At 39.0% G+C, this 21,118-nt stretch overlaps 1 protein-coding gene across 2 annotated transcripts in view; it reads left to right on the top strand.

Annotated features, from left to right (window-relative positions):
- The window catches only part of efna2b (ephrin-A2b), a 201,288-nt gene that overhangs the window by 165,331 nt on the left and 14,839 nt on the right, over nucleotides 1-21,118 (top strand). For both annotated transcript variants that reach the window (XM_079857533.1, XM_079857532.1), the window contains 2 exons: nucleotides 6,565-6,857; nucleotides 19,390-19,455. In XM_079857533.1, the coding sequence (XP_079713659.1) occupies nucleotides 6,565-6,857; nucleotides 19,390-19,455 (359 nt within the window). The remainder of the gene's footprint in view (nucleotides 1-6,564; nucleotides 6,858-19,389; nucleotides 19,456-21,118) is intronic.

Raw genomic sequence — 21,118 nt, 5'->3', positions numbered from 1 at the left:
ATCGGATCTGTCTCAGATGCTCAGTGAACCCAAACAAACAGATGAACTAGAGGAACTAACCAGCACTATGAGCACCATTCTCTCTGGAACACTGGATATTGTTGCACCTATTAGACTAAAAAAGGTCAGAGAGAAAATTAAAGCACCATGGTACAACAATACTACGCGTGTTCTAAAGAGAGAAACCCGTAATTTAGAGCGTAAATGGAAACAAACTAATCTAGAGGTTTTTAGAATCGCTTGGAAAGACAGTACGTCACGTTATAAAAAGGCCCTAAAAGTAGCCAGGGCTGAGCACCTCCGCAATCTAATAGAAAATAACCAAAACAATCCTAGGTTTTTATTTAACACCGTGGCTAGACTAACAAATAAACAAGCGTCACCTGAACAAAATATTCCGTTACAGTTTAGTAGTAATGATTTCATGAATTTTTTCACTGAGAAAATAGAAAACATCAGAATCACAATTGTAAACGTTCAATCCTCAATCGCGCCTTATAACTCAGCCTCGATTATCACCCCGCAAGAACAATTACAGTGCTTTACAACTGTAGAACAAATAGAGTTAAATAAACTTATCACTTCCTCTAAAACAACAACATGTTTATTAGATCCCATACCAACTAAACTACTGAAAGAAGTGTTACCTATAGTGGAAGAGCCTCTCCTCAATATTATTAACTCGTCTTTAACTTTAGGTCATGTTCCAAGAACATTTAAACTGGCAGTTATAAAACCACTCATTAAGAAACCACAATTAGACCCAAATAACCTAGCAAATTATAGACCAATTTCAAATCTTCCTTTTATGTCTAAAATACTAGAAAAAGTGGTGTCTGCCCAACTAGGCTCTTTCTTACAAGAAAATGACATCTATGAAAAGTTTCAGTCTGGATTCAGGCCGCATCATAGCACTGAAACTGCGCTCGTTAAAATCACAAATGATTTACTCTTAGCTTCTGACCAAGGCTGTATCTCAATACTAGTTTTACTTGATCTTAGTGCTGCGTTCGATACTATAGATCACACAATACTCTTAGATCGACTACAAAATTATACTGGTGTTCAAGGACAAGCATTAAGCTGGTTCAGATCATACCTATCTGACCGATACCATTTTGTCTATTTAAATGGAGAAAAATCGATCATAACTCCAGTAAACTATGGAGTGCCACAAGGATCTGTGTTAGGCCCTCTATTATTCTCAATATATATGATGCCACTTGGAAATATTATAAGGAAACATGGAATTAGTTTCCATTGTTATGCTGATGACACTCAAATATATATTTCATCACGGCCGGATGAAAACGCTAAATTATCCAAATTGACAGAGTGTGTTAAAGATATAAAAGATTGGATGACGCGCAATTTTCTTTTATTAAATCCTGACAAGACAGAGGTAATACTTATCGGTTAAAAAAACCGCTCACAAAACCTCTCACAATACAACTTTAACATAGTAGGATGTCCTGTTACTTTATCCTCTACAGTAAAAGACCTGGGTGTTATACTTGACTGCAACCTGTCTTTTGAAAATCATATTTCATATGTTACAAAAACTGCCTTTTTCCACCTTAGAAACATTGCTAAGCTACGTAATATGCTATCTGTTTCTGATGCAGAAAAGTTAGTTCATGCGTTCATGACCTCGAGACTAGATTACTGTAATGCTTTATTAGCTGGTTGTCCTGCATCCTCAATAAACAAGCTACAGTTAGTCCAAAATGCCGCCGCTAGAGTTCTTACTAGATCAAGAAAATTTGACCATATAACACAAATCCTATCATCACTACATTGGTTACCTATAAAGTTCCGTATTAATTACAAGGTATTGCTACTGACTTATAAAGCCCTAAACGGCTTAGCTCCAGTTTATTTAATGGATCTTCTATCGCCCTATAATCCATCGCGCTCTTTAAGATCACTAAATTCGAGGCTTTTGGTCATACCTAGGATATCCAGATCATCCAAAGGAGGGAGATCATTTTCACATTTAGCTCCAAAACTCTGGAATAGCCTTCCTGATACTGTTCGTTGCTCAGACTCGCTCTCCCAGTTTAAAACTAGATTAAAGACGCATCTCTTCAGCCAGGCATTTATATAATATTTTTAATCTTACAGTTAAATCCGGTCTCTAGTTCATAAACGCCAGAGGAGAACTGGCCCCCGACTGAGCCTGGGTTCTCCCAAGGTTTTTTTTTTTCTCCATTAGGTCACCTGATGGAGTTTTTCGGTTCCTTGCCACTGTTGCCTTTGGCTTGCTCAGTTGGAGATACTTAATTTAATCAATCAATCAACAATACTATTGATCAGCATTACCAAACGTGGACGTTTTACACTAGAAACAAACACTGATGTACTATTTTATTTAATACTGTGAAGCTGCTTTGATACAATCTGCATTGTGAAAAGCGCTTTATAAATAAAGTTGACTTGACTTGACTTGACTTTTGGTTGCTGTAGCACCACCTATTGGCTAATCTGGGTAATACTGTCAACCTCTCCTTGATTTTTGTACTACCACCTGGCCAAGTTTCAAGTATCTAGCACTTACAAACCGTAAGTTTGGGTTTTCCAAACCAGACAATCACAATAGGGTTTCAGCACTTCATGCTTGAAACCCTAATAAATAGATAGCAATGCTCAGATAATTTGGTTTCCATGAGTTCATACATTCAGACTTTTGATTACACAGGTTATCTTGACAAATTTCAGCCCACATTATTGAGATATCTTCTGAAGAGACATGTGTGATGTTGAGGATATTTTTCTTAGGAGAAAGTTCTGAGAAGAAAACTTTAGCAAAGGTCCAATTTTGTTTTCCATTCAATCTTAAAATGAGAATATGTCAAGAAAAAGAAAGAAAGTGTTCTTTCTAAAACCAAAAAAGGTTATTTTCTGGCATCAGACTTTATAACTTTTTTGTGGTTCTATCTGGATTGACATGATGAAAATATCACACAGAGAAAGGGAGGCTATACAGCTCATTTAGAGATGATATGAGATCAGCTGTTGATGTAGCAGCGGAGGAGGAGGAGTTCAGGGAGGTCTGATCAGGACTGTGCTCAGAGGACCTGAGGAGATAGACCGGTGAATACAGTATGATGGATGAAGCGAGCTCACCTAACTGCATGCATTAGCTCTCTCTAAACGTTCTGGGCTCACTTATTGATATTTCCATCTGTCATCTCCTCCCTCCGCCACCCTGTACCCACAAGCCACTGGCTGTAAGGTCATTTTTTATAACAAGATACTTTTGAATCAAAGGGAATGACGTGTTGCCTCGGTGTGTTGGATCATTTGGCCGACGACTCCAGATTTAATGACATCTGGGAGTGAAAGGGAGGAAGGGGCATTGATATCGATTTGTTAAGGCATAATGCACCATATAAATCTGAAAGAGATATGCCTGACCCACGAAATGTGTAGTAATGATAACGCACTTTGTATTAAAGGGCAGCTAACACATGTTTTTTTTTTTTTTTTTTTTGGCAGGATGATTAAATTTAGGGCTCCGTAAACATCAGGAGGGTCCTATGGCAAAGTTCTGCTTCCATTACTCTTTGCTGAGCTCTCGATACCGTTTACTGGAAAGCTGTGATTAGAGGCAAACTGACACAAAAACACTCAAGAAGAAAATAAGATGGAGTTTGCGCATCTCTGCAGAGAATGAAGCATTTTCCTTTCCAGGAAGAGAAATATCGAGGTGCTGAGGTGCTATAAGAAGAACATGTTTATTTATTTATTATTAATTATTATTATTTTTTTTTATATTTCATTGAGCTTTTTGCCTACGAGGCGAACTAGGACAACATCAGTGATGTAGTCCATGTTGCCGTTTATATAAGCTCTGGGGTTTAAAGTATTGCTGATGGACAAAAAAAAAAGTGACAGAAAGAAATGGAGAAAGGGATACATTCAGTCATGCAGTGTGAATGAGGTTGTTCTCTGGGCCACTAAGATAAGGCAAGGAGATGTCTGGAGGAGCTTCATGTGCTGCTACATCTGGTGTTTGGCCTGGCTTGGCCCTTTGACAGTAATTCCAGACCTAGATTAGCTGTCATTTTATGCCAAATCTCACTCCAAACCCCCTGCCTACTGCCCCCTCACCCCCTGGCCCTGTCCCTGCCCTCTCTCCCCTAAAAAAGACCATGTGATGTTCTGATTTATATAGACTACACTCACAGTCGACAAAGTGAAGCTTTTTTAATTTTCTTTGTGTATCATGTGATTTGCTTTTTTGGGGGAGGAGGTTTTATAAGGTCTTTAGTTCCATTCCAAACCTGTCTCCGGTTCATAGACGTTCCAAATGCAGAGACTTTTCTAAAAGATAGGCAGTTTAATGCTCCTTCTTTTGGCCAAATTCAAAAAGCAACAAATTAATTTTGATGAAAAATGTTAGAATTTTACAACTGTTCTGATCCAGTATGATGATGAAAAAAGCCTCATTAAAAGAATGAAATTTTTGGAAAAAAAAACAACAAGTAAGTAGAAAGAAGCAAGTAGTTAGCATAATCTTTTATTGTTTATCAGAAAAAAATATTTGAACAAAACTGATTCACTGATACTAGTATTTGGAAAACATTTGTAATGTATAATGTGGTGCAACTAACATACAGAAACATCAAATAATTTGACCTTTTTATGGCAAGGGAAGGTTAGATCAGCTTGTGAAATGTCATGTGGAGCGACTTCCTAAAAACTTTAATAAATCATGATATTTGTTAAAAATACTTTTTATCTTACAAAATAAATGTAAAAACATTTTTGAAAATAATGATTAAGATGTGTACTCTCATATGTATTCAAAATGTAAGGAGAGTTTATTATTATTTTTACTTGATGGTTATTCCTCATATATATATATATATATATATATATATATATTACATGGCTTGGTTGAATTCAAATGTAGAATGCGGTCTGTTATTTCTTGATAACAGACCGCTGCGAAGTATAACACACCGTTGCCATGCAAAGCAGAGTGTTGCTATGGACGCAGGATTCTAACCGTAGAGACGGAACAGAAATCAATAAACTCCTTTTTAAATGAATATTTTGTGTAAAATTATTGATTTATTTGGTAGGTAGCCATGTAATAAGCGGGATAATGTAGAGTGAGGCGGTTGTTATAGCGAATACAACCCCTTCTGGCTGATTCAAGACCCCTCTTATATATAAATATTATATATATATATATATATATATATATATATATATATATATATATATATATATATATATATATAGCATCATTTTTCTTAAATCAACTGTATTTTTTTATTTTTTTATTTTTATAAATCATAAGTTGCTGCCTATTTAGAATGTTTCAAATCTGTCATTTATGAGCTTTTCAGTAGGGATGTAGACAGAGAGGCAGCTCACTAGATTTTGGCACAGACCTTTTTTGTGTAGGCTTTTGTTAACCCAGTGCATTTCTTCTGATTTCATCTCATCTTTGTTTCACTTTGATATTCTGTTAAATTGGATGAAGCGCCTTGGTATGGCTTCTCGAAGTGTGAACACTTAATTTGAGTTTGCTGGCTTATGTTCTGTAGTGTCTATAGTGAAGGGGACTGCTTTGATGGTGTGGAGAATGGAGGATGGAGCAGGTGTGTCAACCGCACTGGTGACAAACCATTAGAGTCTCTCGGCTGGAGTCGTTAGATCTTATTCATGTAATCCTCACACTGTGGACAGAACAAGAGGATCTGAAGAACTCACACACACACACACACACACACACACACACACACACACACACACACACACACAGACACACACAGAGTTTGTTTTGCTGTGTTTGTTTTCTTGTAAGGTGAAAACCTGATGTATATTTAGTTAAGGCTAGATCCAATCAAAATAAAATACAGTTTTTTTGGGGGGATTAAATACCTTACTTGTAGAACATTTTTTATTGTCAATATCTGTAAATAAAAAAAAGCCTCACTTTTCAAGCAAAACCATGTTATTTCTGTGTCCACAGTAGAAAGGCTGAGTAATTTGATGTGAGGATGAGTAAACAATGACAGAATTTAGATTTTTGGGTGAACTACCCCTTTAACGTCCAAATGCTTTTTAGGTCCACAGTATATCCACACTGTAGTTTGTCTGCATATGAAGTCCCAGTTTCTAGCCAAGTGACTGCTGTTTCTGTGTCTTGAGTCGTACCTTCCTGCAGGTGCTCAATTTGTGCCTAAATTGCCCCAGCCAGCAAACTCATTTCAGAAGAGCTGGGTTGAAGCCAGACCATGTGAAAACTCTTAATGAAGTGGCTTTCTCTCTCTGAACCCCTGTCAATCTCTGCTCATCCACTTCCACTTGGTCATTCCAGTCAGTTCGGCCTTTAGCACCAAATCCCCCTTGACCAATCCCATCTTGTCACATACAACACAGGAAATATCTTCAGTATGAGTGACAGGAGCTACTAGCAATTTCTTTTTTTGTCTGATAAAAGAGTTTTGTGTTAAAAGATGTTACATTCTCAGTCTTCGGCCTGTCATTGTGAGATCTTTTGCAATTTTGTGACTCTCAAGTAAGTTGTTTGTGTTTGTTTTGCAGATTCTTGCATGGTGAATACACAGTGGAGGTGGCCATCAACGACTACCTGGACATCTACTGTCCGCACTACGAGGACCATCTTCCTCAGGAGCGCATGGAACGTTACATCCTTTTTATGGTCAACTATGACGGCTACACCACCTGCAACCACCACATGAAAGGCTTCAAGCGCTGGGAATGCAACCGCCCAATGAGTCCAAACGGGCCCCTTAAGTTCTCAGAGAAGTTCCAGCTCTTCACACCCTTCTCTCTGGGCTTTGAGTTTCGCCCAGGCCACGAATACTACTACATCTGTGAGTAACCTTCTCCTTTCTAACTCTCAGACTTCAACTTCAAATCCTTCATCTATGTTTTCTTGTGACCAGGTGTCAGTATGGCCCCAGGGTGCAATCATTCACTGAACTGATGGTTCTTGGGTTACAGGAACTGGGGTGTAGAGGGTAAAGGAAGATTTAATAAGGACGTTCAGACTTCACAACAACATCTGATCAATAGCATGTGCCACATGATTCAGTCTGCTGAAACCTGTTATGTGGTCTCTAGAGACATATGGCAGAAATAACAAATAAACTAAGTGTTTGGTTTATGTTATAAAGATATGGTTTATGGAACCAAATGCAAAGTGTAACAGAAACTTAAAATTACAGGTTACACATCTTGAATTTACATGGAACCAATTTGTTATGCACAATGTTGTATTTGAAGCAGAATGTTGTTTGTAATTGGCTAGTAAACAGTGACTCATCCACAGTAGCGGGTTTTTACCAGAGTAAACAGAGAGAGACATAATTCTCCTGAAATCTCCCTGATTTGATATCACAAGAATAACATTATGTTTTTGTTCTTCCCTCTCGTTTTTATGTTGTTATTTCCCTGGTGTTTGTTTCTGAATGAAGATTTTATCAGGTTTGATGAAGGCTGAAGGAATGGGTCTTCACATCAGCAGGAGCTTAAAGGATAGTTTACCCAAAAATGAAAACTCTGCCATCACCTTCTTGTCCCATTCCAAACCTGTAAGACTTTCTCTCATGGAACATAAAAGAGAAATTTAGCAGACATTTTGCTGTCGTTCTTTTCTAGACAATGAAACTGAATGGGGACCAAGGGCTGTTAAGTTCCACAAATGACAAAAAGCACCATAAATATTGTATTATTATTTAAGAAATGCAGTATTGTTATGTAACTTTTATGCCACTTATTTTTTACTAATTGTATTATTTAAATCTTGATGGTCCCTGGTCACATTTACTTTTATTGTATGCTAAACTTCACATTTGTATTCCAAAGAAAGCTGTTTCATCCTTATCTAGGCATTTAATTTTGGTGCATCATGTCAGGTGGACCACTCTTTTCCAATGCCAACATTTATTGGAGACATTTATTATAGCAATTTGAATGTCCAGGAGTTTAATCAGAGTCGTCAGGGCAGAAAGTCCTGTTCTACTCCTGAACTCCCCTGGGAGCAGAGTTTGGCAGTATCCTGATGTCTCCGTCTGATGAAAATGTCAATTTGTTGAATGGCATGTGCACTATTAGCTGTGCACTTTGCCACTCTGGGTGAGATCGGTGCAAAACCAGTTACCAAGGCCATCATGCGTAACTGTCCAAATTATGCTGATTGGTCAAATCATATTTAACAGAAAGATCCTGATGGGAGTAATTGCATCTCCAGCTTCTGGGGTTCCATCCATTACCATTTTTCAGATAACAACAGCTAAAAGCCATTAACCTGGAGGGGGAGTTTTTGGCTCGGAATGGTGCCCGGATGACAGGCCTGACACTTCGTCCTACGGAGGCGGCCCGCCCACCGCCTCAAGGTCAGGCCTTCGCCTGGCCGGACGAATCAAGTGGGGTTCTGCTTTATCCTCTTCTTTCGCTATCACTTTCATGACAGGGGGGAATTTGCTGGGGTGCATCTGTCCCTGTTTCACTAATGGTCTTCTGAAAGGTGTCCTTTGGCCTGATAAAAAGGGCTCCCGCTGGGCACAGGCAAAAGGAAAAGGCTCAGGGCAGCACGACGAATGCATTAATGAGGCAATTTCTCTTCTTTTTTCTCCTCACAAAAATTTTTTTGTCTGCATGTGTCTGTGTTTATTCTGACTTTTAGAAGATAGAAGGGAGTTTGAGAGAAAAGTTTCCTGTGATAAAAGAATGCAGCTTTAAGTAGAATGGCATGATTTTTACCCCTCACCCTGCTAACCATGTCCCGGATTGCCTTAGAACTGTCCCTGTGCCCTCAGAGATCGGCAGACCAGAAGTTCGTTGGACACAACTTGTAGTTCTGCTCATGACTATAACCACCAATTGTGTCACAGGACACCTAATCCTAAAAGCACAGTCACACAAATTGCTCTTTTGAAATCTAAAAGCACATTTGTCCTAATACACGTTGAAGAGTCATTTCTAATAGTTCATGGCCATCTGTTGTATCTAAAACCCCAAAATTTAGAGGCCAGAAACATTGAGGGCACAAGGAGTAGTGATACCTTTTACCTTTTTATGCAACAAAAAGTTTGCTGATAAAACTTTTATCAGGACAAATAAAACACGTCTTAAAGGGATAGCTCACCTAAAGATGAAAATGTTGTTCCAAACCCAACGCGATATCATGAGAAACTTTTACTATTATGTTTTGCCAATTTGGAGGCAAATTCATACAATTTTAAGTCGTACGAAAAGATGATTTTAAAAATCAAATTAAATTCAATTTGCCAACAATTTGCAGAAACATAAAATAGTTAGGAATTGCCACGAGGTCCAGACCTTTTTGACTTTCTTTCTTCGTTAGAACACAATCAACAACAGAAAATTAGAAGAATATTCATTCTGCTCTTTTGCATACAATGATGGTAATAGGAGGACACTGTCAAACTCCAAATGGGACAACAAAATGTACTATTAACCCTTTTTTGCTCCCTTATACAGTTAAAACTTAGGGTCTTTGGAGTCATTTTGACCCCAAACTTTTACAGAGCGATTGTATAAAAAATATAAATATTTAATAATACAAATGATATATCAGATTTTTTTTTTTACTTCTCAGCTATACGTTTTACTCATAGACTGTAAAAAAATATGGACGTAGTGTCCGTGACGTCACCCGTAGGTTTCTGAAGAGCATTTTTGAAGCCTAAAGTGGGCGGAGCCGGCCGTCGCCATCTTGGCCTTGCGTCACTCCCGGATAACAGAAAATGGGCAAAGAGGCTGAGAAATCACGCCCAAATAGCTCGACGTGATCTAGTTAGCTCAGGCTGTTAACGGCTCTGGGTAATGCTTGATAACGTTATGCTACTGACAGTACCAAGTCTGCGACTGCACACAGGGCCTCGCGCTAAAGTGACACTTGATGATGTAAAGCCAATTAAAAGTTCCTGTTTTTGCCCTTTGAAATATTATAATAGTTAAAAGACATGACTACAAGTGAGACTGTGTATCGTGATTCTGTACTATTCTGCTAGTTGAAAATGTATTATGTAGTAACTTAATATTACTCTGAGTGTGTGTGTGAGAGTGATTTATGTGCATACATGTCAGTCACTCTTTTTTATAGTCTATGGTCCGTCAGCGCGGCATCGCTCGTCAAGTTCGTAGAGAGCTTATTCAGTCCATTTTAAATTCTGATTTTGGCCACCTCTCAAATAGGTTAAACCATAGATATATTGCCTATGAAGTTCAAGTAAATGCGCAAGAAAATCCGCGCTCATTCAAGGATGTGCATTTATTGCATGAACGGAGAAAGCGCCTACACCTGCAGGATTTCATCTGACGGTACATAAGCATATTGTAATCAATCTGTTCCGTGAGAGCATAACGAACGAGCCTTTATTGACGTTTTTAAATTTGAAAACTCCAAAAAGCAACGAAATTGTCAGACATCCATAGTGCATGTTCACAGAGGAAAACAACTGAAATACAGCGCTGGTTGTTCTCTCGAACGATACTCAACGACAACGACGGAATCCAAAGCCGTGGGCCTTGTACCCAAGTAATGGGTGTATTAAATTGTATGAAATAATCCCGAAAAAAAAACACAAACACTGCAGAGAAGGCAAGTTCAGCAGCTAACATTTGCTGAGGTGAAGTGACGGCTAGTAACAGCAGACAAACGGCTAGCATTGACATCAGCAGCAATCCGCCTGTCACTCAAGTGGCCACACCCTTAAATGCAGAAATTTAAATATTAATCAACTAAACGGATGAGTTATAAAACAATTCACCCCCCTCACAGTTGTTATGAAGGGCAAAATTAGCTGTATAGACCAAAGCCACTTAGAGATCCAGGCTGTAAACATGTTTTTTTTCTGCTGGTAATTTTAACATGGGGGAGATACAGATTTGACTCACTTCTGCAGCCAGCCCAAGCGGCCAGTCAATGAATTGCAGTTTAACTCACTTCCGTGTTGGTTTCAAGAGAGAGACGGGGAGGTTGCCGCTTGGTTTTACTGCAACATTATTAAAGGGATAGTTCACTTTGAAATTAAATTTTGGTATGTTTTAGCTTACCTGAAGGGCATCCAAGATGTAGGTGTCTTTTTTTCCGCAGTAGTTTCAATTTTGATATTTTTAGGTCAAACCGTTCTTGTCTGACAGTCATATCATGCAGGTCTATGGTCACGGTCTCAAAGAGCATGCACAGAGTGCAAATTAAAACAATTCCCCATCGTCCAAATTAAACAATTCCCCATTGTAAGTACACATTGATGGCCTAAGACACGAAACGAGCGGTTTGTGTGAGAAAACGAACAGTATTTATATCGTTTTTACCTCTTATAACACCACCACGTCCAAGTGATCTGAGGGCGCGAGCGCATCCTGCTGTGTGTCGTGTGCGCAGACTGGTGCATAGACATATACACTAGATGTCACCTTGGCTACGGCAGTTCATTGGAACGAATGTCTTTAATGCGAAATCTAGTGTATATATATCTATGCACCAGTCTGCGTACACGTCACACAGCAGGAAGCGCCCGCGCCCTCAGATCACTTGGACGTGGGTGTGTTATAAGAGGTAAAAACTATATAAATACTGTTCGTTTTCTCACACAAACCGCTCGTTTCGTGTCTTAGGCCATCAATGTGTACTTACGATGGGGAATTGTTTAATTTGGACGATGGGGAATTGTTTTAATTTGGACTCTGTGCATGCTCTTTGAGACCGTGACCATAGACCTGCATGATATGACGGTTTGACCTAAAAATATCAAAATTGAAACTACTGAGGAAAAAAAGACACCTACATCTTGGATGCCCTTCAGGTAAGCTAAAACATACCAAAATTTAATTTCAAAGTGAACTATCCCTTTAAACTAGACTAAAAATTATAAAATTTTTATGAAAAAAACTTGAATGTTGATCTAAATTATTTCTGGATATTGGAAATTAGTTATTTCTGGATATTGATCTATGTGCTAGGGGCAAAATTCTGTCATCTGCTGGTTAGAGAAAAACCTGTAGGAATTACAGTTGTAGAAAAAAAGTTTATGACCATATATATCCAGCAGAGGCCCCATAGAGATCCATTATTTTTTTATAGAGGTGGCCAATTGCTCCTATCACAACTTTTGTGATATATATTTTGTGAATATATATTGAAACTATTATAAAATCTCTCCGGGCCACCAATGAGACGGCCAAGTCAGTTGGCCGCAGAGAGACACCTATGGTTAAATCTGTCAGAAATAGAGAAAGACAATAGTTTTCTGCTGGACGCCCCGCTTTCCCCTCCTAGCCCTTTCGGCGACGCTGTCACCCAGAAGCAGAGCAAATGAAAAAATGAATGGATCTCTATGGGGCCTCTGCTGGATATATATGGTCATAAACTTTTTCGGCTGCGCTGGCAGCTGAAGTCTTCAAAGGGTAAAACGGATCTGAGGACCATTATTATCTCTAAGGCTTTAGCGAAAAAGTCCTGACGTCACCGGTGTCAGGCTTCTGAGGGTAGTCCCTTCCGGGGGGAAGTGATGAACACCTCATTATACGTTGTCATGGTTTCAGAGCAGTCAGTTCGGTTGTTCCCTGCCGGTTCACCGTTTCAGGGCACCGAATTGGCTGTTCAAGTAACATCAGAGGCCAGTCTCACCAGTCTGGTACCCTTAGTAGGATTTTTGGCAGCGTTGGAAACAAGAGGTAAAGGCTCTGCTGGACAAGAGGTCCATAAAACATGTTCCTCCTCCCAGCAGGGAATCCGGGTTTTACAGCTGGTACTTTATTGTTCCAAAACAGGATGGGGGGGTTGAGATAAAATTTTAGATCTGCACCTTCTAAATTGATCTGTAAAGAAGTTAAAGTTCAAGATGCTCACACTAAAGCAAATAGTGTCACAAATCAAGTCCGATGACTGGTTTTTCATGATAGATCTCAAGGATGCTTAATTCCACGTATCCAGTTCCTGAGGTTCGCTTTCGGGGGCAAAGCGTACTAATATCGGGTTCTCCCATTCGGTCTAGCTTTATCACCCCGTACCTTCACGAAATGCCTGGATGCAGCTCTTGCGCCACTGCGGCTCCAGGGCATTCGAGTACTGAATTATATCGATGATTGGTTGATTCTAGCCTTGGGATTCACTGACAATGCAGGCACGTCTGTCTCCTGCTTGTATCGATTTGATTCTCTTAGGCGTAAATGTGTTAAAGCTAGGCCAGTCACGCACTGTCAAACATTTCCAGAGGCTGTTGGGTCTCATGGCAGATGCGTCCAACGTGATACTTTTTGACCTGCTGTATATGAGGCACCTTCAGTGGTGGCTCAAAACCTTCCTGAGGGGAAACCCACTTCACATGATCAAGGTCACGTGGCGATACCTACATGCCTTGGTGATGTGGAAAAAAACTTGGTTTCTTTCCCAAGGCCCTGTGTTGGGGGCTCCTTGTCATTGCATAATGTTAACGACGGATGCATCCCTCACGGGCTGGGGGGCGATCATGAGTGGCCGATCGGCTCAAGGTCTGTGGCAGGGCCATCATTTCTCTTGGCACATAAACCACCTGGAGATGATGGTGGTGTTCCTAGCACTTAAGCACTTCCTCCCAGACCTAAGGGGCCATCATGTGCTTGTCCATACAGACATCACATTAGTGGTCTCTTACGTAAACCATCAGGGGGGTCTGCGGTCGCATCACCTATACAAACTGGCTCACCAGATCCTCCTGTGGGCCCTGGGGAAATTGCTTTCTCTGAGGGCTATTTATATATTTGGACAACAAAACCAGGGAGCAGACTTCCTGTTGAGGCTGAGACTGAGGCCTGGGGAATGGAGACTCCACCCCGAGGTGGTGGAGGTCCTGTGGGAGAACTTCGGTTGAGCAGATGTAGACCTGTTTGCATCTCTAGAGATGTCACACTGTCCACTGTGGTTCTCCCTCTTTCTTTCTTTCTTTCTTTCTTTCTTTCTTTCTTTCTTTCTTTCTTTCTTTCTTTCTTTCTTTCTTTCTTTCTTTCTTTCTTTTCTTCTTTCCCTGAAGGGCAATTGGTTTTACAGCAAGACCAGCATACAAAAAAGACAATTTACAATATATTAAAAATTACATAATAAACTACACAAGACAACGACAGGCCCAAACAACTACCTACTTCCAACTACTCACCCCAATTCCTAAAATCTTACTACTAGTACTAACTATTTTTGCCAAATCAGTTTTTTTTTGCCTTCACACTAAGACTGCCATACCAGCATAACATAGCACATGTTAAAAATCTCAAAATCTCAATGTACTCAATATAAGATTTGTAAAACAAAGTCATCAAGTATCCGTAGACAGTATAGAGAAGTTGCTGTCCTTTTTTACAAATCGTCTCCACATTGATATTAAAATTCGGCTTGTTATCAATCACACATCCCAAATACTTACATGATTAAACTAGCTCAAAAACTACCTGCTCTTTAATAGTTGTTCTCTTTAAATCAATTTGATTACACCTAAAATCAATGAGCATGTCTTTCGTTTTAGCCACTTTTATTTGCAGGAATGCATTGTCACACCACTGAACAAAATCATTTACTATATGGCCATGGTAATTTTCTTCAGCACAGAGGCTGACAATAGCTGAATTGTCTGCAAATTGAACAATAAATCTATTGCAGGAACGTTTCTCGGCAGGGTTATTCCCTCCACCTCAAAGATGTATGTGGCGGCCTTAGCTGCTTACCACACTCCTTTGGGTGGGGTATCTCTTGGGAGAGACTCATTAGTTACTTGTTTCCTCCATGGCACCTTGAGGCTGAGACCTGCACAGTGCACAGAACGCTCGCATGGGTTTTTGCTGTTGTGCTGGAAGGCCTTGCTGCAGCTCCATTTGAGCCTATTGAAGAGGTTCCAGAAAAGTGTATCACCCTCAAGACTGTCTTACTTCTCACTGTCTCATCTCTTAAAAGATTTGAAGACCTAAAGTCCCTGTCGGTAGCTCCTACGCGCCTGGAATTTGCTCCGGGTATGGTGAAAGCCTTTATTCCCCCTAGACCGGGCTATGTTCCAAAGGTCACCACTACCATTGTGGCACCTATTGTACTGCAGGCCTTTTGTCATCCACATTTTCAAACATCAGATCAGGAGAAACTTAATCTACTGTACCCAGTCAGGGCATTAGATGCCTACGTCCACAAAGCTGCCCTGTTTATTTGTCTGTTTCTGGATCTGGGTTCCACTCCAGGTGCTTTGGTGCTCTCGTCCTAGTGTGTGCAACAATTTCACAAAGACAGGCTCATGCTAGTACGGCGCCGTGGGTATAAGGTTCCCACAGCGTCTAAATGCAGCTCGAGTTCCCTTGAAAGGGAATGTCTCAGTTTACTACTGTAAGTCCTGCATGCCTGTGATCGACTTGCTTCAGCCTATCAGAAGCTAGCGCTGTTTTGTTTTCCGGGCATGCTTTATAGTTTCCTGGTCAATGATGTCACCCGCCTATGACGTTACTTTACGCCATTGGACTGATTTCACATGTGCTTTACAACGCAATCACGCAGAGCATTCTCACAGACTCTCGACGCAACGGAACCAGGGTTACAGTCGTAACCTGAGACATTTTTGTGTGAATTATTCTTTCAAAGTTAGCGTGATTTGTAAATGTGGAGATCTAGTCTTACGGATGCTAGTCTGACCAAAAGCAGGGTGTTTCAAACAGAGTGTTTCAAATGAGAATCACTTTAAATATCATGGCTGTGCAGGAATTTGATGTGGTGGGCGTCACAGAATTGTCACCAAATCAGCAGGGCGTCCTAGACCTTCCTTCCAACCATGGGACATTTTCACCCCAGTTGCGAGGGGAAAACAGAGACACAGAAGAGGGTCAATCAAAGAAAAAAGAAAGGAAAGAACGAAAGAACCCAGGGTTCAAAGTTTGCACTTGAGGCTGGGTGTTTCTTATGCCTGTCCTGGGCTATTTTTAATGCAGTCCGCCCTGTCGCTTGGTGCAAGACCCGCTATTATGCATCTTTTGTTCAAGACAGCGAACTGGGCTGAGAAGTACTTAGTCTGGCTATTCATCAGATGAGGCCATCTCCTCCTCCAGAGAAGTGTTTGGCTACTATCAATATTGTTGCTGTCATGGCCCCTGGGGTTATGAGGCAAAGGGGTCTGCCACAGGGTTACTTGGGGGGGTTAACTAAGGCTTAGTTTCATATCCCACAACAATAGAGGATGTCCATCACCTTTGGGTCAACCCCGCCTCGACCCACCAGAGAGGGTGACTGAGTGAATGGCAACTGTGAAATTCTCACAGGCCTGTGTGCTTGAATATGGCAAATGGGAATTTCAGAGACTCCCAGCACACACACACTCGCACACACACACACACACACACACACACACACACACACACACACACACACACACACACACACACACACACACACACACACATACACACACACACACACACACACACACACACACACACACACAATATGCCAGATCTCTGATAGCCTTCATACAAAAAAAACTCTCAAAAATCTCTCTTTTGGTAGAACTTTTCTTAATGTGTCATAGCACAAGTTATTTTTTTGTGTTTGTTTAGTCTGAGAATGTCCTTTCACCAAACATTTTACATTTACCTTTTTATGGTGAAATGTGACATTTTTTAAAATATTAAAATCCTTTCTTAGTAACACTTTAGTTTAGTGTCCAATTTAACTAGTTGAATTCTGACCAGCCCAACATAGTAACAGTGGTTCAAACAATGGTGTGAGTTTGGAGCAGGACTAGTTGTTTTCCTGACCAATAAAAGATGAGGTAGGAGAGTTTGAGATGTTTTTTTAATTAATAGTTAAATTTCAGTCGATGATGATAGTTGCACAGAAAACACACTTCAGCTTTGAGATGTTTTTTTAACAAACACAAACACACAATTTTATATATTTTTCAACATTTTAGATAGTAGATTTGAGTCTTTCTCTTAAAATTTAATGATATTGTATCACCATTTTCATTTGCCATTGTATTTACATGGTACTTCAAGATATTTCAAAGAATACTAACACTGTTACTAAGTGTTACTAGTTACTTAGTACTAACATTGTACGGAAAAACATGGTTGTACAATACATGGTAGTACAATGCAACTTTTTTACAGTCTTTTAAGTGTATTAAAAATGCTGGATAAAAGAATTGTCTGAATAACAGTGATTTATGTTGTTCACTAAAGTAAAATGTAACCTCAGATTTTGATATTGTATCTGCATGAGAACACCATGTGCCAATTTTATGTCCACACACTTAAGAACACCTGTTAGAGCAGAATTCACCCAAAAGAAGCTTTCTGTGCAGAACACATCAGCTCTCCATTATCTGAGCCGCTGAGTGATTTGTGGTAATTGCTAAAGGAATTTTTATGTATCTGAAGAGCAAGCTGAAAACTGTGTCATGGCAAAATCATGATTTGTTTTCAATTTGCAATCTTAAAAAAAAAATTAGCCAAAAATCCATTTGTGTGCTTTTGAAGGAGATGAGGGGAAACGAGTGCCAGAATGAAGTTAGACTTTTAAATGGAGAACAGACTCTAAGTGCTTTTTCTTAGCCATGTGTAGTATGTGTGAGGGTAAGAGAGGGAGAGACTCACATGGCAGAGTAATGGAAATGTGTTCATTGCTCTCCAGGCAAATGTTTTGTCTGGCTCATAAAGTACAAGAGCTCCTGGTTTCCATGGTGTCAGTAGACATGGCCTTACCAAGGACACTGAATCTCACATGTGTTTACTGTCAGAGGACCACATGGTCTTTGTCTTGGCTTTTTCTACCTTGCAATGCTACAGAGCACAACAGTAAAGTTTCAGAAGTTAAAAGTAAACATTCTACCATCTAAGGGTCATTCTAACAAGCCTAACCTGTATATTAGGGATGTGCCTGAAACCGAATACCTTATTTGGAAAGGCACAGATAATGGCTTCAAAACTAATAATGAATTCTACTGAATAGTAGGAAAATATTTGGCAGACACAGTCACTATTAATGTTTGCTGGATAACAGGTGATCCAAGAGATAGCATGATATTATACATAAACCTCTAAAATCACTATGCAGTAGGTGTGTGAAGTGAATGATTGTAAACCCTAGAGATTGGCATGGTTTTATTTCAGTTAGCCTAATAGCTGGTTTGATTTGCATTGAGAGATGATCTTATGGAAAGTACTCCATGCCAATCCCTAGGTATGGTGAAGGCTATGTGATGATGTGGGGCTATTTTAATTCCAAAGGCCAAGGGAACTTTATCAGGATGCATAGTATCCTGGATCCATGAAGTAACTGGCCTTTAAAAATAAAAATCTGCCTGCCTCTATGGGAATTTAACATAGGGGTGTCCAAACTTATGCACCCTGTATTTTAAGGAAGAACATTTCCTTAACATATACGATACATTATTCATTCACAAAGAAAATTGGTGTCCTTAAAGGTTGGATTTTTCCTAATTTTTTTTAATAAGGCATTAAGTTCAGTTTCCAAAAGATGATTTTTTATTCCTCTTTTTAGTCAACTTTAGCATGGGTGTCTAAACTTATGCATAGCACTGTATATATATATATATATATATATATATATATATATATATATATATATATATATATATATATATATACAGCTTAATTCCAATGTTTGGGGTTTGTATATATATTTGTAAGTCTTCTGCTCACCAAGGCTGCATTTATTTAATCAAATAAAGTAAAAACAGTAATATTGTAAAATATTTTTACAATTTAAAAATAACTATTTTCTATTTAAATAAAATTGTATATATATATACATATATATATATATATATATATATATATATATATATATATATAAAGAATGGATTCTATCATTCCAAAACCAAGAATAGGAGCCCATTCAAAAAATGTTGGAACTGAACAGCCCTTTTGTCAAGGGCAAGAGTCATCTTGCCCCGGGTGGGCATCTTACCCCATCACTTCAATAGTTATAATAAAGGACTAGAAGTCTTGGAAGTCATTATGTCATTTGCAGGTGATAAGTAGTTTTTAAATAGTATTTTAAGCAGTATTTTAAATTCTTAAAATAAGTTATGTAGACATTTACACTTTTTTTTGGTCTGATTTTCACTACTTTTTTAGACTTCATAACACTGATTAATTTTACATCTCTTTATTATTATTTTTTTTAATCCCTAAAACATGAATCAGGAAAAGTAATTCCACAATTATCAGTGTTGTGCTTTATTGGTTGAACTTGGTGGTTTGGGTTAATTGGTCAATTTGTGATTTAGGTCAACAGTAAAATTACATCATAGATGTTCTTTTAAGCCATTCTAAATAAATCATGTCAAGTCACATAGATTTATGTGAGGAATATTTACTGTAATTTTCACTTTCTCTGTCTCTTCACAGCTTCACCACACCCCAACCTTGGTGGGAAGCCCTGTTTGAAACTGAAGGTGTACGTCAAGCCTACAAGTGAGTGTGTTCCAGAGTCTGCCCGCCATGTCTGCTCTCTGTCCATTTATGTTATTTATGGTGATACTTGCAAATAGGTACCAGGAATCTCACATCCCAATCCTCGTGTCCATTTTGATTTAAGCAGGTCAACCCTGGGAATTCTGTGAACATATGTATTAACTCCAGTGATGGGTGAAACGCTTAGCTTTGCTTAATTTATTTTCAGGAACTTTGTTCTCTTCACTCTGGACCTCCACTGATGTCTAAGACTGATGTCTCTTTTTTTATGGGGCTGATCATTCATGTACCATAAACGGTGGAGTGATAGTGTTGCCCCTCGGGGGCACTTGCTGTAGGAAGCTATTCATCTCACACAGGGCAGATAACAATCAAAAAATGTTGACCTTCAACTAATCAAGGCAGGCAGGTTCAGACATTAAGAGACCTGCAGGGGTTCTCACACACAAGCCACAAACACCAGAATAGCCTGCAGTTAAACACAGATATCTTGGTTTATTTAACCCCTCACCCCAGGTAGATATGCCATATGGGTAACACTGCTTAAATCACTTTCCCTCATGTCAGAATTGTCCAGAAAATATACTCATTAAGCTAGACTTTAATGTACAACATTTGCGTTTATCACACATAGACCTGCTCATTGTCATGGAGGACTTGGCACTGAAAAATAGTCAGAAATATAAATCTTGTGCAGCAAGAGGTGGACATTTTGAATACTCTATAGCATTTACACATACTGTACACTTTTTTTAGATTTAGTTTTGTTTAGAACTTTTGAGTAGACAACATATTTTTTTAGGTCCATGGCACGACATGTCCTGATATCATAATAAAGAAAAAAAGAATTAAATTCTTGAAAATCTTACTAAGTATCTGTCATAATCTTTTATTAGCATTTAGAAAAAGAATTCTCGCTATAAAAAAACTTGTTGCTTATTAGCATGCATATTACTAGGGTTTTGGCTGTTTATTAGTACATATAAAGCACAGTAATGCCTTGTTCTGCATGACCTTATTCTACATCTCTTAATCCTACCCAATAACTAAACTTAAAAGCTACAAAAACCACCTTACTAACTATTAATAAGCAGTAAATTAGGAGTTTGTTGAGGCAAAAGTTATAGTTAATAGTCAGTGTTTATGCATATTTTTCTTTTCTCTTCGGAGCCGAGTGGTTCTATTGTTCCTGCTCTGCAATCTTCGATGAGAGAGTGTTCTACGAGCCTTATGTTCTTTGGGGAAGAAGCCTCTTCAGTCTGTGTTGGCGTGACGGCGCTTCAGCGGTGGTCGCGGTCTCTTAAAGGGGTCATATAATGCCATTTTTGTACAAGCTAATATGATTCTTTAGGGTCTAAATTAAAAGTTTGTAATATACTTTAATTAAAAATTCTCATTAGTATTGTAAGAAAACACTCATTTTACCTGGTCAAAAACAGCTCTGTTTTCAGCACGCCGTTTAAGTGCATGTGTCTTTAAATGATAATGAGCTTTGCTCACCCTGCCCCTCTGTTCTGTGCGTACACCATTTGTAACACAATAACACAATAACCATAACGTGTTGTTCATTATAAACGTGGGATTATGAATTATTGAGAACGTCGTACATAGAAAACATGCCGTAATGTACCTTAAGTGTAAACCTTAGCCGCATTCATCGTGA

This window comes from Squalius cephalus (genome assembly GCF_949319135.1).
Source record: "Squalius cephalus genome assembly, chromosome: 22".
Lineage (NCBI taxonomy): Eukaryota > Metazoa > Chordata > Actinopteri > Cypriniformes > Leuciscidae > Squalius > Squalius cephalus.
Note: the sequence above shows the minus strand (reverse complement) of the source record. Positions and strands in the feature narration are given on the sequence as shown.